We start from the raw sequence: 14,839 nt of genomic DNA, 5'->3' as shown, positions 1-14,839 counted from the left end.
TAATTTAAATCTGAAAAAACGGTTACTTTCAAAGTTGACTGTGATTTACAAAATATTAGTTAATTCCAATTAATTCCTAATTTTATGGTAAATATTCACTGGAAAAGTGATGTCTCATAGTTAGCATATTTCAAATGACCTAATTAATCTGAAAATTCATTGATGTACTTTTACGCAATCTAAAGGCTTAAAATTATTCAATTCCATCATAATAAATCTAAATTCTCACAAAACTCATATCCTATTTGCTGATGACGAATTATGTAGATCAAGGTACAAGATTACTCTCAAGATGACTAACTCATTAATTACATATGATGGCGCAAGAACCTGATTTAGCGTGCATAGAAATTTCAAAAAAGGCTATTAGTCATATTGATTTAAATCCATTTACGTCGTTGTGATTTGTTACAAGAATCTACAAAAATCTATAAAGTAAGAAGAGTCAATAAGCTTCTCGTAGATTCGCCCAAAAACATCAACAATCGACATGCTGAACAAAATAAGATTTAATACGACTTTAATAAGAACAATAACAAATTGTGCATATAACTTCAATAAGGTACATGTGGCAAGTTCTACAGATTTTAATGAAGTTGACAGTGGAATACAGTTCAAGAAGCTGAGATTAAATGATAAAGAATTATCAGAGACAATATTAACCATCAAAAGTAAAAAACGGAAGCAAAGAGATCAGAAGATCATTATTGAAGGAAATGTATTGATTAAGGAAGCATTGAAAGCCCATTTGAAGCCAGATAAATTTATATTTAGTGACATCCGGAAGTTGAATGATTTTTACAAAGACATAACTAAACTAGTTGGAAATAATGTAGTCAATTCAATAGAGAACTTGAGAGTTCCTCAAACAGACTTAACATTTTATTCAGCACTAACAACATGTCCTGGATTAATAGCAATTTTCGATAAACCACAACAAATTGCAAAGAAACCAAATGCACTTCCAATCACAGTCATTTCCGATGGATGTAAAGAGCCAAATAATGTTGGAGCATTAATAAGAGTCTGCAATAGTCTTCCTATATCCGAGCTACTCCTTCCAAAAGGTAATGTCGACATTTGGGATACAAAAAGCATACGAGGAAGTTCTGGATCAGTCTTTCACCTTCCAACTCAGACACAATTAACATGGGAAGAAATAGATCAAAAAATTGGACCTGATGATCTTGTATTAATAGCTGATAATAATTTACGTAGATATAACTCTGAAAGTGTACTTGATTACGATAAAATACCAGATGACTTAATTACAACTAAAGGTCACTTTTGTGTAATTGTTGGAGGTGAATCACAAGGAATTAGCAAAGAAGCTTTAACATTTGCAAAAAGTCGAAATTGGAAGGTTGTCAATATTCCAATTGAAAGTACAGCAAATAGTCTCAACATTTCAAATGCTTTAGCCATAATTTTATTTGAATTAAGAAGGAAATTTAATCTATTACTATAAGATGAGAAGTACCTTAATTAATAAAGTATAATACTAGTAGTATTTAATGCATTTACATCTGCTTATTTTCACTCTCCTCAATTATCTCCAATATCTCACTTTTCTCATCTGACTGTGACTTATCGTCCATATTAACATAAGCAATAATTTTCTCATCTAGTTGATTAGGACGTTCATATTTCAGTTCAATATTGTGACGTGTCTTCAGATGTCTTTTTAGTCCATCACGTTGTCTAAATGCACCATTACATTCAGAACAGATGAATGGTTTCTCGTCCATATGTTTCCTTAAATGGAATTTTAGTGTCTTTCCTTGTGTAAATGCTCGGTCACAAAAAGTACATTTGTATGGTCGCTGCCCACTATGAATATACATGTGCTGTTTTAGGCTTCCTGACTGTGTGAAGCCTTTTTGACAGACATCACAAACGTATGGCTAAAATGAAAACTTTTTAGATAGGAATAAACTTAATATAATTGCAAATTTACCTTATTTCCATCATGGCTCTGGATATGTCTAATTAAATTAGTTCTCGTTGAGAATACTTTTACACATTTAGTACAAATATGCTGATTATTATCAGTCGATTGAGCATATCTTTCAATAATTTCTTTGGGCATTCTTTTCATATGCTTTTTCCGAAGAGGCTTTTCATCAATCATTGTAGAATTATACATTTCCTCTACAATAAACTGTTGGTCTTTGTCTGTCGATAAGTCTTCGGATGATTTATAATTGACAAGAATAAATTCTCCACCTTCATCATCCTCCTGACAACTTTCACCATTACTACTCTCGAGTATTGGATTTCCTGCTTCATCTACATAATTTCCATCAATTTCCATTATGTCATAAATCTCTTTGTCATCAAATATGTTATCATCTTCCTCAATATGCTGTTCCTCATCATACAGATCAGATGAATCAATATTCAAATGAGCAGTCACAGAATGTGTTGATGGCTCACAAACTTTCTCGATTGTAACAATTTGTTGTTGTGTTTTAGGCTTTTCCATCATTTTAATCGGTGACTTCTCATTGATTTTCGTCACCGAATTCGATCGACTTAGCTTAATTGTAGATTTATTTGGTTCCTCTTTGAGTGTAAATGAAGTCGACATTTTCTGTTCTGGATGTTCCTGAATTTCAGATGATTCTTGCGATTTATTGTCATTCTCAATTGTTTCATCTTGTAACAAATAGTCTAAATCTTGATCTTGTTGTTGCTGATTCCTCGACAAATTTGAAAGTGATGTCGTAAATTCTAGATTAATTTTAGATAAAAATGATAATAGGTATTTTTCACTTTCTTGACTCTGCTTTTTAAAATTCGCTGACACTTTAATCTTAGCTATACATTTCTCACAAAATGTTTTCGGCAGTATATTTGACGATGAATTATTTTGCTAGAATAAAGTTTTAAAAAAAATTTGTAATAGATAAGCTTACCAAGATTCTAGCATAAAAATCGTAAAAATCGTTTACCTCATTATTTAATAAAAAATTAAAATTTCTTAAAATATCCTCTTCCGGTTCAATTAATTTAGTATTACAATTCAGACATCCTCTACAAATTTTCAGCTCCACAAACACCTTTTGATTCATTTTGAAGAAAAAATTTTTTTAAATTTCTTTTGTTTACAAGGGGCTTTGAACTAAGATTTTTAAATAATTAACGGTTATTCAATATATTTTAGTACGTTATTCCAATGGGGTATTTTTGAGTAAATGATCAAGTCCAAAAAATTGATTTTTGACTTAATTCATGACCTATTTAATTAAATCCATTATTTATTATATTTTTTAAAAACAAAGAAACCAATTAATCACAATTTCAATTCATGAATATCATTTAACACTCAGAAATTCAGAATCTACACATGTCAGGAAGTAATTAGGTTATTGTATTACACAGTATTACATTTCCATGATTATGATATTTCAAGTAGGTATCTAAATTAAATAACATTCAATAAGTTTGTTGATTTAATGTTTATTTATTCTAAAAAGAACTTTCTTATAATCAATATAAAGAAAATAGGAATGAGAAGAATACAAAGAACAAGAGAGAATATCTAATGAAAAATCACACAAAAATCAATCAAATTATATGGCCAGAAAAATGATTTATGGCTTAAACTAATGGGTAGCTTGATGCAGTGGCAATTCCACAATGATTCTTTCTGTTACGAGCCATTCTGATGTATCCCTTATCACCCCAGCTTGTTCCCCAGCTGTTTTTAACAATCCAGTAATCTTCCTTTGTTGTTTCATCAGTTCCATATCCGACAACCAAAACACCATGATCCAATTGTTCGCTATCACATTGTGGTTCATAGTAAACGCCCTCTGAATAGAATTGGAATGATTCGTGTGATGCATCAATGGCAACTGAAACTGGTCCAATTGTAGCGACAGCTTTTTTCATTGCTTCTTCATCACCTTGTGGGATATCAACAAATCCTCTATCTGTGGCACCAACATTCTTCTTAATGAAGTGGCATGTATCATCAATTCCTTCATATGGGTATGAAGTTTCTGTATCAATACCACCATTATCCTTGATATATTGGAAGGCATTGTCCATAAGACCACCATTACATCCATTATTTCCATATGATCCAGAACAATCAACCAAGTTTTGTTCGGAAAGTGATACGAGTTGTCCAGTCTTACGGAAATGTTGACCTTCCAATGCACCAGTTGCACTGAAACTCCAGCAACTTCCACAATGTCCTTGATCTTTAATGTCAGTTACAGCTCCCTTTGTTCTCCAATCAACAGATTCTGGCAATTTTACATTATCTGCTCCAATAAATGTCACTGGTTCTTCAATCTTAGCAAAGTTTTTGTAGACTGAATTAGCACTAGCTGATGATGAACGATTAAAGCCGTTCAAAGTTCTAACAAATTCTGAGTGCAACATATCAGCATATTTGTTAAGTTTTAGTTTGTATGGCACTTCATTAGCATAGAAGCGGGTATTGTGCTTTGCAATCTTGTGACGGTTATCAATGTAAATTTTGAGGCGAAGTTTTTCCTCTGATGCATCATTATAAGTCTTTCCATGAGTGGCCTGCGAGAAACAAAGAAATCAATTAGTCATTGTGATAAGTAATTCGATCATCAAAACCAGATCAGGTTGAATCAATATTTGTTTAATGGCAATAATCATCAATAAGCTGATAATATCACAATTGTTTGTTTATTCTGCTATGATCAATAGTCAGACTGTATCATATTTGTTTTTATTACTAATACTCAATAATACCCTATTTAAGATCAAAATTCTATTGAGGTCAAGGAATCAGTATTTTTGAGACAAAGAGATGCACACGGCCAAATTTACCGTTTATTGCATCATCCAGTTTATGTAAATTTAATGTCAAGGAGGAAACCGGTTGAAATATATAGGAAGATGTAAAGCTCAGAAACGCAATTGTCTCGAGATAATGATTACAATAAAAAATAAAAAATAAGGTTCAATCAATACATAAAGTTTGAGATAAGAACGCTTTTTGTTTGCACTTCTCTTGCTTGCTATTCCATAAATTGTAATAGAAGATTTTCAAGGTTCAATGCGCGACAAAACAGCTGATGTTATGTTTTCTTGTTTCTTTATATGTATTTGTGTAGTTATTATGAGTCAGTTTGTTATTTTTCTTGTTCCTTCATTTGTTAATGTCCGTTCATGTGATCATTATTCAGCCATTATATAAATTTGACCCTATTCTCAATTTCCCTTATACATTCTAACACACATGATGAATCATTTGACTTTGTTTTGTACAAAATTTTATTACTTCCAATGATTGATAAGGGAAGTACGCTAGATTAGTGAAAATAACATGAAAAAACTGGGATATTCATTTCGTTTTGCATTCACAGTTCTTATCAAGTGAATGTCTGAGACGAAATGGGAATAATAGCCATTTCTATAGCGATCTACAATGTACCAAATATGAGGGCACTCAAATTGATAAGTGTTTTGAGTTAGTTAGATAAGATGATATTTAGGGCAGTAGGCAATTTATTTAAATTTTTGGCCTTGCGTCTTATTTGTTATTCGCACTGATCGGTTATTTTGACAATAAAAAGTTCGACGCAATAATCGTCTCACACACAGATACAGTAAATAACAAACAGGCACAACATAACAATAATAAAGAGAATTGACGCAGGTAGAAAATATCTAATGATGAAAATAATAACTGTACTCACCTTAAATTCAGCCCATTCTTCTTTAGCTAAGTCGAAGAATGTCGTAGCATAGCATAATTCCACGAGCAGTACACACAAAATGAAGAACTTCATGTTTAGTTTAATTTATTTCTGGAAACAAAGAAAATTTATTTTATAAACAAAGGATGGCTTATTTTGATGAAATTTGAATGAATATGTTATGCTTACCTATTATATTTGATGCCAACTAAAGTTAATTAGAGAGTAGTTAAATTAATATAAAAAGCTTTTATTTCAGTCTTGACACTTCGAGAGCTAACTAAAGAATAATTAAAAATCAGTTGAAGATTTATATTTTGTAGCTCTATCAACAATGTCGACTGCACCGGCATTGAGTACCGGTACTGGTATCCCCTAGTCGACAAATTTGAATTTTCAAATTTAAAATGACAGTTGAAACTGAGTAGTCGACACATTTAGAATTTCAAATTTAAAATGACAGTTGAAACTGTCATGCGTTTGCTTAATTAAATAAATAAATATTGAAGAAATAAGTTTTATTGTCTTTTTATGTCCTTTAGATAAGGTACACGTTCCAATTGTGATGAGCAAATATTATAATATTTACATGCATATGATTAACATGATCCATAAAACGAGACATTCAATTTCTCTTGATAAATTTAATCATTTAATTCTGTGACTAATTCCTTTAATATAAAAGCTTTTGAATTTTTTTTTCAAACAAGCAGGCTTGCTTTAGTGTGTTAATATCTTTTGTAAGAAGCTGTTGTTGAATTTTTATTTACGTTCCTTTCTTAATTTTTAATATTTTTGTTAAGTTTCTATTTCGAGTTGATTCATGCACAATTAATACAGGCATGAAGAAGTGTATTTTAGTTTTTTATTGAGGCATTGTTCTATCATAATTATACAAAAGTGCTACACCGTTTTTATTTATTGTGCAATTGCTGTCAAATACCTAACAAATTTTACTTAAATAGGTATTTTGTCATATTTGTGTGCGTTTCGGCGATAAAAATTGTTTTTGGCACTATCTAGTTTACCGGCTTACCATAAAAAAAAATACACTGATAAAAACAATTAATTTCCAGTCATAAGAATCGAGTAAATTTACATGAACTGGAATTCGTTTACCTTTAAATAATGTACTATGTCGTGCTTGCAAAATGAATTGTTCACAAGACTTAGAAAGCGAAAAGTCTTTGTGTCGTTTGGACTTACAATGGTCATATTGTTCTTTATAATTTTCTTTATTAATTCATCAAGTTCAAGTAAATTGCCGAACAATCATCCTGAAAATTTAAGACTAAATCAACATCATGACTTGAAGCTTGTTCATGTAGTAAGTAATTGTGATATTTGTGAGTAAAAATTCCCGAGAAGCACAATTTGGTCACGGTGCCGTAAGGGCGACTTCGCATCTTACACTAATTTTACACGTTGTGCTGTTCGGGATTCCATAATAAAAGTTGCATATGACTTGAATAAAGTAAATCGTGGCAATAAATCCCTACTGGATCTTGACTAACTACATTCTTGGATCTAATATAGCCACCTAGTCATAGACAACAAACAATTATTAAGAAAATTATTAATTAACATCAATTAATTTATTCAGATATTCCGACACGGCGCTAGAACACCAGCTGATACGTATCCAAATGATATCTACATTAATGAGACGTTTGAACCTTATGGATGGGGTCAACTGACAAATGTAATCTTACATCAAAGCATAATTAATACAGACAAAATTTTATTAACATTATTTTCTATAAATTTAGAGAGGGAAACTTCAAATGTATGAACTCGGCAGCTTTTTAAGGCAAAGATATCACACTTTCTTAAGCAAAACCTTGAATCTCAATGTAAAGCAACAAATTAATTGATTTTTTTTTTGTAATTTATTGAAGCGCTCTTTTTTATGATTTATAGGAAATTTATGCTCAATCAACAGGTGTTTCAAGAACAAAAATGTCACTCCAATTAGTATTAGCAGCACTCTTTCCACCAAAAGAGACCGCATTGGAATGGAATCAAAATTTAAATTGGCAACCAATTCCATACAATTATCAAGAACTTCCAGATGACACCTTGTTACTAGTTAGGAAAGATTGTCCACGTTATCACGAGGAATTTGAAAGAGTAATGACTGAGGAAATTGAAGTCAGGAAATGCGCTGATCAATATGCTCAGTTGTATGATGAGCTCTCCAATATCACCGGATTAAGCATTAAAACGCCTGACGACATTCAGTCTCTTTACAGTACTTTAAAGGCTGAGGTATGCAGAAATTATTTTTGGCAATTAAAACTTGATACTCGATATTTATCACATACTTGATTCCAATAATCCAGTGTTGTTCCAACTGTTTCGTGTTACTGCCTTGGTGGTAAAACACGATCGAAACCGCACACGATTTGCGGTTCATCACGACACACTAGTGTGACGCGACACACAATTTGGACAACACTGCAACAGTTGCTTTAATGTTGTTGGAACTAATTTTAATTTTACTCCACAGAGAGAATTCGGCCTTAAACTTCCAGAATGGACTGAAGAATATTTCCCCGAAAGAATGCAAGAGTTGACCGATAAAAGCTACATTTATAATGCATACAATAGCTTGATGAAGAGACTTAAAGGCGGTGTCTTTCTGAAAAAAGCAATAAACGATTGGAACAATAAGAAAATTAAGCAAAAAATATTTCTTTATGCCGGTCATGACTCGAGCGTTACGAATATATTGTCTGCTTTCAACGTCTGGGCACAACAATTTCCTGATTATGGTAGTGATACTCGTTGATTATGTATTCAAAAATCACGTTTCTATTTGTCTATATTTTCTTGTTTCTTTTGATTAGGAGCAACAGGTATTTTGGAATTCTCACAAAACAAAGTCGATGGAACTTATGGAGTAGAAATCTTTTTGAAAAATTCTAATAAGAATGAGTTGGTTCCTCTGACTATTCCTGGTTGTGCCCAATTTTGTGAATTAAGTCGCTTGCAGGAATTACTTAAAGATAATATTCCGCAAGATTGGAAAGAGGAATGTAAGCCACTAAATGAAGATTTTACAGCACCGCCACCAAGTGGTCCATAATATTTATTGTTTAAAGAGAAAGTATTGTGCATGAATGTGTGTCATATAAGGCAACGTAAATAAAATGATATAAATCTCCAAAACATCCCACGTGCGATGAACGAAAATTTGAATTTTAACGGTCAATATCCATGTGATTGTTATGAAATATGGATAATACTTTTTATTGATTTATGTAATACCTGGACTTTAGATAGTAATTTCATGTTTTTAGGATGAATGATTGCATTCAAAATTCTAGGATTCATTGATTACAGGAAGGACATTCTGAGGAAAAATTGGCAATTTACTTAGCAACTAGTGAGATTATCTAAACACCCACTGCAGATAAACAAGTAACAAGACTATTTTATCAGCTGGTGATGTTTGATCAGTGATATGCTTATGTCAAAAGTGGCGGTTAAACTTCTTTTCAAATTTGACGTACGTAAAAGTGCATTTCACGCTTCTTACGTAATTTCATACTTGCATACCCCCCGAATTCGAGGGGAAAATTTTTTAGACTTAAAAAACCATCGCATAGTTTAATTAATAAAAATCGAATTCTGGACATCTCAAGTGAAAATTCTCAAGTTTGTCACTAATATTAACATAATATTAGTACGTTTATATTGAATCGTCGTAAGGAAAACGTGAAAAAGGAAGGAAAAATTCTATCAATATAAAAAATGGATAGCCTTACAAATATTGGCAAGTCAACGATTGTTGCTGGAGTCGCTGGAGCCCTGTTTTTAGGATACTGTATCTATTTTGATCATAAGCGTAGAAATGCCAAAGATTTCAAAAAGAAGCTCCATGAGAAACGACAAGAACGGGAGAAGCGTAGTGTGAAAAAGAATAAGAATAAGATGCCTGATTTAACAGATCATGAGGCAGTTCAAAGGTATTTGTCATTAAATATCCTTGACATCTTTCCAACTTGATAATTTTTATTTTTGTGTATATTTTTAGGTACTTCCTTCACGAAATTCAAATGGGAGAAGCACTTATCTCTCAAGGAGATATCAACAATGGTGTTGAGCATCTTGCTAATGCCGTAATTGTGTGTGGGCAACCGACACAACTTTTACAAGTTCTACAACAGACTCTTCCAGCCGAAGTGTTCACATTACTCATTCATCGTATGAGAGAATTTCAATCGGAAATTGTAACACAGACATCATCAACACCGGGATTAAAACTCGCTGAAAGTACTAATGATGACTTAGAATAGAGAAAAATTCATAATAAGCAATTTCTGCCCTAATAACTAATAACAAAGATGTAATGCATTTTCAACAAGGAACTATATATTTTTGTCACCAACCAAAATTTTCATTCGCCTTCTCCTCAGCATATACCAAACAAGCAAACAAACATTAGTCAGTCAGTATGTACCACATACAAAGATTATCTATGCATTTCTATGTTAAAGCCGAAAGATAAGCAAAACAAATAATATTGAATGAATCGAGGAGAAAGTGAGGATCAGTGCTTTTAAGAAATTTACATTTCACGGAACAGCAAAGTTTAAAAAAATTATTATACATGAAAAATCTATAGTAAAACATTAATAATGATTATTTCCGATTATGATCAAAAAACGTTATTAAATGGAAATGTATTAACAAGATTATGAAATAAAAGAAAAAGTAGTTGTTTAAAAATTAGATCCAGTCAATGTCATTGCCACCAATTGTAGCTAATCAATGAAAACATAAATCTTACATGAAAAGGATTATGTTGCAAACATAACTCGAATCAATAAATAATTCAAGGATTTTCTTACTTGACTAGCGTAGTTGCTTACCCCAAATCTTTCAAAATCACCGATCTCAGCGCTCTCTTTCGCCCTTTTTCGAACGTGCGTTGATTTGATTCCACGTTTTTTTGAATTTTTTGGTAAATTAAATTAATTTTATACGTGAATTACACTGTTAATTAAATTAAATTGCAAGGATATTAATAGTTTAACATTATGACTATCGAAGAAGTCCTTAATTATAGCACAAAAAGCAGTATTTTAAGTGAAAAATGATTAAAAAAAATTTTTGTTTAGAATATTTTTTGCAATTTAGTTTTTTTAAATTCTTTTGAATGTTAAATATAGGAATATAACTAACTGGAATGATTTCTGATTTTAGGTGAACAATGGTTCAACGATTAACGCTTAGACGACGATTGTCGTACAACACAAAATCCAATAAGCGACGAATGTAAGTAAAAATTCGAATATATAATTAAATTTTAGAGTACACCGAAAGACAAATGGTTTCTATTGAAGCAATTGCATAATTTAAGCACTGATGATTATTAGCAAAGTATCTATAAAGGATATAGAACTTCCAGTTAGTCAAAAAATACAGTTTAATTAATTAAAAATAACAAAAGAAAAATCAAAACAAAGTGTTTTAGGTTATGGAATTTAATTTGAAATCAGCTGAAATATTCAATGCCTACTTCTAAAACTAATGATATGTCTTTATTCTTTTAGTGTTCGTACGCCAGGTGGCCGTCTCGTATATCTTTACTTAAAGAAAAAGCGCAGCGTCCCAAGATGTGCTGTCACAAAAGAGAAGTTGCACGGTATCACACCCTCAAGACCCAGCGAACGTCCTCGTATGTCAAGACGTTTGAAGACAGTTAGACGTGCATATGGTGGTGTCCTCAGTCACAAGGCTCTCCGTGAACGTATCATTCGTGCTTTCCTCATTGATGAACAGAAGGTAGTTAAAGTATTGAAGGCTGCCCAAGCATCAACAGTTAAAGTAGTTAAGCCAAAGGTGCAACAAAAGGCACCAGCTAAACCAACACCAGCACCAGCTACAAAGACAGCAGGAAAGAGCGATAAGCCACAAAAAACTGATAAGAAAGGAGGAGACAAGAAGCCAGGTGACAAGAAACCACTCGATAAGAAGCCAGCTGGAGCCGGCCCAAAGAAGGCCAAGAAGTAAACCAATTCCAGCAAACTTTTTGTCATAAGAACTAATGATCATCTGAGTTGAAAAATAATAAAATGCTAAGAACTTTAAATTCTTAAATTAAAATTGTATATCTTTTAATTTACTTTAGTTCCATAAACATAAACAAGATCAACGATAAATTGTTTCTTGAATGTCTTCTTCTTACTTCCACTGTTGATATTGTGGTGGAATTTAGTGGAAAATGAAACAGTTCAGTTTTATCATAGTGAAGTTTTTACTTATTTATCGAGGTATAATGTCATTTGAGGCAGACGAAAAAGGTAAGGGCAGTTAATAGGAACATAATTTATCTATGATTTGTGGATGCATCAAAATTTGATTAGACATTATGTATGAAATATGCAATCTCATATTTCTGTCGCCAATTTTTTTTTTACTTCTCAAAACAAGTTTTTGTATATACGGAACGAGATGATCAAATGCATGCGCCTGTAAATGTGTAGCATGATCAGAAATGTTGAAAATAAAATTCGACAAGTTTTAAACAAGAAATGTATTCAAATTTGAAATGAAATTTGACATGACATTTCAAATAATGCATCATGGAAAATTGGCATAAAGTTTTGTATGAAAAACTTCTTAAAAGCTGTCAAGTAGGAAAGAGAGAAAAGAAAAACATTTAAGCGCCAATAAGTCGTCTGGGCTTCCAACACATTTGAAGATATCAACAATAAAAAGAAATCGATCTATCTCTGTATACTTTATACAGACAGACATACAGATAAACTGTTTTCATTCGCAAAATTTTACAACAGTTCCTACCTATCCTACACACATGTTCACTAAATGCTCATTTATGTGATAAAATTTATATCAATTATGATTCTTATCGTGCATAATTTACTTGGTTATCGCTTGAAAATGATTTGATAAAATTTAAATCTTTAATATTTACTGCCGATACTGATTATGGACATATATGTATTCTCATAGTGCACCCATCATTAATCTAGTAAATCACAATTTAGTTGAATGAACTTCGAGTATTGTAAGAAAAATCACACGAGACACTTTTTTGTGCATGCAATTATTAATGATGCTTGGAGCATTGAAGTGCTCTCACGTACATGAAAGAAGCATAAGTTAGGAATAGACAATTTAATTTCATTAAACGCACTTTGTTAAATAGTCATTAATTTTTTAACGGCTTTTTAAATTTCAAAATTATAAATTTTATAGTAAATTTATTCAAAATTATTTTGGCGGTTAAGGATCCTATAAAGTAGAACAAAATGACTTTAAAAGTTACAAGATTTGCAGCTATTACAGTTGATGTGATAAATGAGATGACAAGAAGCTAAAAAACACGTCTTGACCAAATTGATAAAAAATTCACTCGATGCCATAATTGATGCTGTGCGAATGCTGTATTTATTTGTTAGACAAGTTTACGTTCAATCAATGGTACAGTCAGTGCAATATGTTGCATGATTCCGATCGTTGGTTCATTCCGAAGATTTTTGTCTCCTTAACAATTCTTGCATCCACTTCTCATACAAAATGTACATTATCACGTGACATTATTTCTGATTGTTCTTCGCGACATTTAAGGAATAAAATACGATTACATTGATTTAATGTAAGTAATAAGATGCCTTGAACGACGACTGGTACTTGCCATATTCTGCAAAAGCATGAATTGAAAATTATGGGAAAATATTTTTTTCGCTACTTCTTTCTGTTGAATCTGTAAGAATTTGACAGTATGGCAAGAAGAGAAAGAAACTCGTTTACAGCCAGTAAAGCTTTCTTATTTGTACAATTGAAATAATATTATTAACGAGACAAATATTAATTCTATTAAATAAGAAGCACGAAAAAGAAGTAAAGAACTGAAAGAATTAGAATAAAAATAAGCAGACAAGGAAGAATAAAATCATCGACGGATATTAATTATAGTTTTGATCTCAAATCTTTTATATTCTTCTCAATTTTTGAAACGTGTGCTTCATATAAAAACTTGAAAATATTAAGAGCATTAAATTTTTAGCGCTTCCTCTCTTTAACAAAACATATCATTTATGACAAAATTACTATCATTAACAGATATATGAAAATCATTGTGTGTGCTTAACGCAAATCAATCGGTTCAATTTGATGTAAATAATAATCAACATGTGGTGATCCTCTGTCCTTCTGTTATTTTTTTTGATTCTTGAATCAACAAAAATAAGTTGGAATTAGGCATTAACTGGGCTTTAACTAGTTAGAACCACTCAGGATCATCATCTGTCTGTCTCTTATTTAAATACTTATTATGTTTTATGTCACATGGCGTTTTTCGGTTTGAAACCATAATTCAAGATACAATTGTGTGTCTTTACAATGTTTCATGTGTCGTTACAAAATACAGTTGATCATACAACATGTTGTACACTAACACAAATATCTAAACTTTTAAAATTACAATTTCAAATTTATTAACACCTCCATCAAAAGATGCATTATTATTCACTTTAGATCGTTAGATTAGTGATTGCTAAAGCATTTTCATTGCATCTGTACAAACAGAATTCAACTAAAAGTTGAAAATTTCCCAAATAAAAATTTTGACAATTTTCTTTAATAGTGTTAGTGTTTACAATTCTAAGCGACACAACATGACGATGACGTTTCAAATACATTTTCACGATGTCATGACGGCAATCAAATGACAATTTTTGGGAAATTTGTGACGAATGCATTTGCGACGTCATCATCATGATTGTTGCTCGCCTTCAAAACATGCTTATGATTACGTTCTACTTGAAAAGCAGTTTTTCTGTTTGTTATTATTGAATGTTATGATCATATTGAGATTTTGAATACTCATTACTTCGCAGGCCGTACAGATCAGTTATGATCCATGGCTTCTTTCAGTTGACGTTTAAAACTGACTCTAGTGCTTCCATATTGGATACAACAAAATAATTGATCCAAGAGACACAAAAGAGGAATCCTAAAGAATTCAAAACTCATTGTGACTTCCATAGCAGTCTTGTGCTGCTCTGGGAACAGAAGCAAAGGTGTTTTCTCCGAGGTCACTCACCTCATTGCAGACTTCACATAATCCTCCCCCTCAACTTTTAAATCGTAAATCTGATATTAAACGACTACCT

At 31.7% G+C, this 14,839-nt stretch overlaps 7 protein-coding genes across 7 annotated transcripts in view; 5 read left to right on the top strand and 2 right to left on the bottom strand.

The window, feature by feature from the left end:
- Positions 1-218: 218 nt before the first annotated feature.
- On the top strand, positions 219-1,500 carry LOC139087622 (rRNA methyltransferase 3, mitochondrial). Its single transcript, XM_070636483.1, has one exon. The coding sequence runs from the start codon at positions 491-493 to the stop codon at positions 1,466-1,468; it is 978 nt and encodes a 325-aa protein (XP_070492584.1). The 5' UTR covers positions 219-490; the 3' UTR covers positions 1,469-1,500.
- On the bottom strand, positions 1,407-3,108 carry LOC139087621 (zinc finger and BTB domain-containing protein 14-like). The gene is made up of 3 exons (XM_070636482.1): positions 2,955-3,108; positions 1,958-2,875; positions 1,407-1,904 (listed from the first exon to the last, which is right to left on the bottom strand). The coding sequence occupies exons 1-3, from the start codon at positions 3,072-3,074 to the stop codon at positions 1,521-1,523; spliced, it is 1,422 nt and encodes a 473-aa protein (XP_070492583.1). The 5' UTR covers positions 3,075-3,108; the 3' UTR covers positions 1,407-1,520.
- Positions 3,109-3,446: 338 nt separating this feature from the next.
- CtsL1 (cathepsin L) lies at positions 3,447-6,037 on the bottom strand. The gene is made up of 3 exons (XM_070636417.1): positions 5,880-6,037; positions 5,691-5,801; positions 3,447-4,545 (listed from the first exon to the last, which is right to left on the bottom strand). Exons 2-3 carry the CDS (start codon positions 5,781-5,783, stop codon positions 3,604-3,606), a joined length of 1,035 nt encoding a protein of 344 aa, XP_070492518.1. The 5' UTR covers positions 5,784-5,801; positions 5,880-6,037; the 3' UTR covers positions 3,447-3,603.
- A 395-nt stretch (positions 6,038-6,432) lies between these two features.
- On the top strand, positions 6,433-8,885 carry LOC139087578 (prostatic acid phosphatase-like). Its single transcript, XM_070636416.1, has 6 exons — positions 6,433-7,017; positions 7,294-7,392; positions 7,460-7,543; positions 7,611-7,958; positions 8,200-8,464; positions 8,540-8,885. The coding sequence occupies exons 1-6, from the start codon at positions 6,826-6,828 to the stop codon at positions 8,776-8,778; spliced, it is 1,227 nt and encodes a 408-aa protein (XP_070492517.1). The 5' UTR covers positions 6,433-6,825; the 3' UTR covers positions 8,779-8,885.
- Positions 8,886-9,254: 369 nt separating this feature from the next.
- LOC139087599 (mitochondrial import receptor subunit TOM20 homolog) lies at positions 9,255-10,427 on the top strand. The gene is made up of 2 exons (XM_070636449.1): positions 9,255-9,661; positions 9,730-10,427. The coding sequence occupies exons 1-2, from the start codon at positions 9,447-9,449 to the stop codon at positions 9,989-9,991; spliced, it is 477 nt and encodes a 158-aa protein (XP_070492550.1). The 5' UTR covers positions 9,255-9,446; the 3' UTR covers positions 9,992-10,427.
- Positions 10,428-10,571: 144 nt separating this feature from the next.
- LOC139087581 (large ribosomal subunit protein eL34-like) lies at positions 10,572-11,804 on the top strand. Its single transcript, XM_070636420.1, has 3 exons — positions 10,572-10,659; positions 10,902-10,973; positions 11,252-11,804. Exons 2-3 carry the CDS (start codon positions 10,909-10,911, stop codon positions 11,709-11,711), a joined length of 525 nt encoding a protein of 174 aa, XP_070492521.1. The 5' UTR covers positions 10,572-10,659; positions 10,902-10,908; the 3' UTR covers positions 11,712-11,804.
- A 101-nt stretch (positions 11,805-11,905) lies between these two features.
- The window catches only part of tkv (serine/threonine receptor kinase thickveins), a 97,015-nt gene continuing 94,081 nt past the window's right edge, over positions 11,906-14,839 (top strand). The window contains exon 1 of the mRNA XM_070636394.1: positions 11,906-12,001. Within this exon, the coding sequence (XP_070492495.1) occupies positions 11,923-12,001 (79 nt within the window). The 5' untranslated portion in view covers positions 11,906-11,922. The remainder of the gene's footprint in view (positions 12,002-14,839) is intronic.

Source organism: Chironomus tepperi, unplaced genomic scaffold, assembly GCF_022539635.2.
Source record: "Chironomus tepperi strain 1889 unplaced genomic scaffold, CSIRO-AGI_Ctep_v1 contig_128, whole genome shotgun sequence".
Classification (NCBI taxonomy): Eukaryota; Metazoa; Arthropoda; class Insecta; order Diptera; family Chironomidae; genus Chironomus; species Chironomus tepperi.
This window is presented reverse-complemented; position numbering and strand designations above follow the sequence as displayed.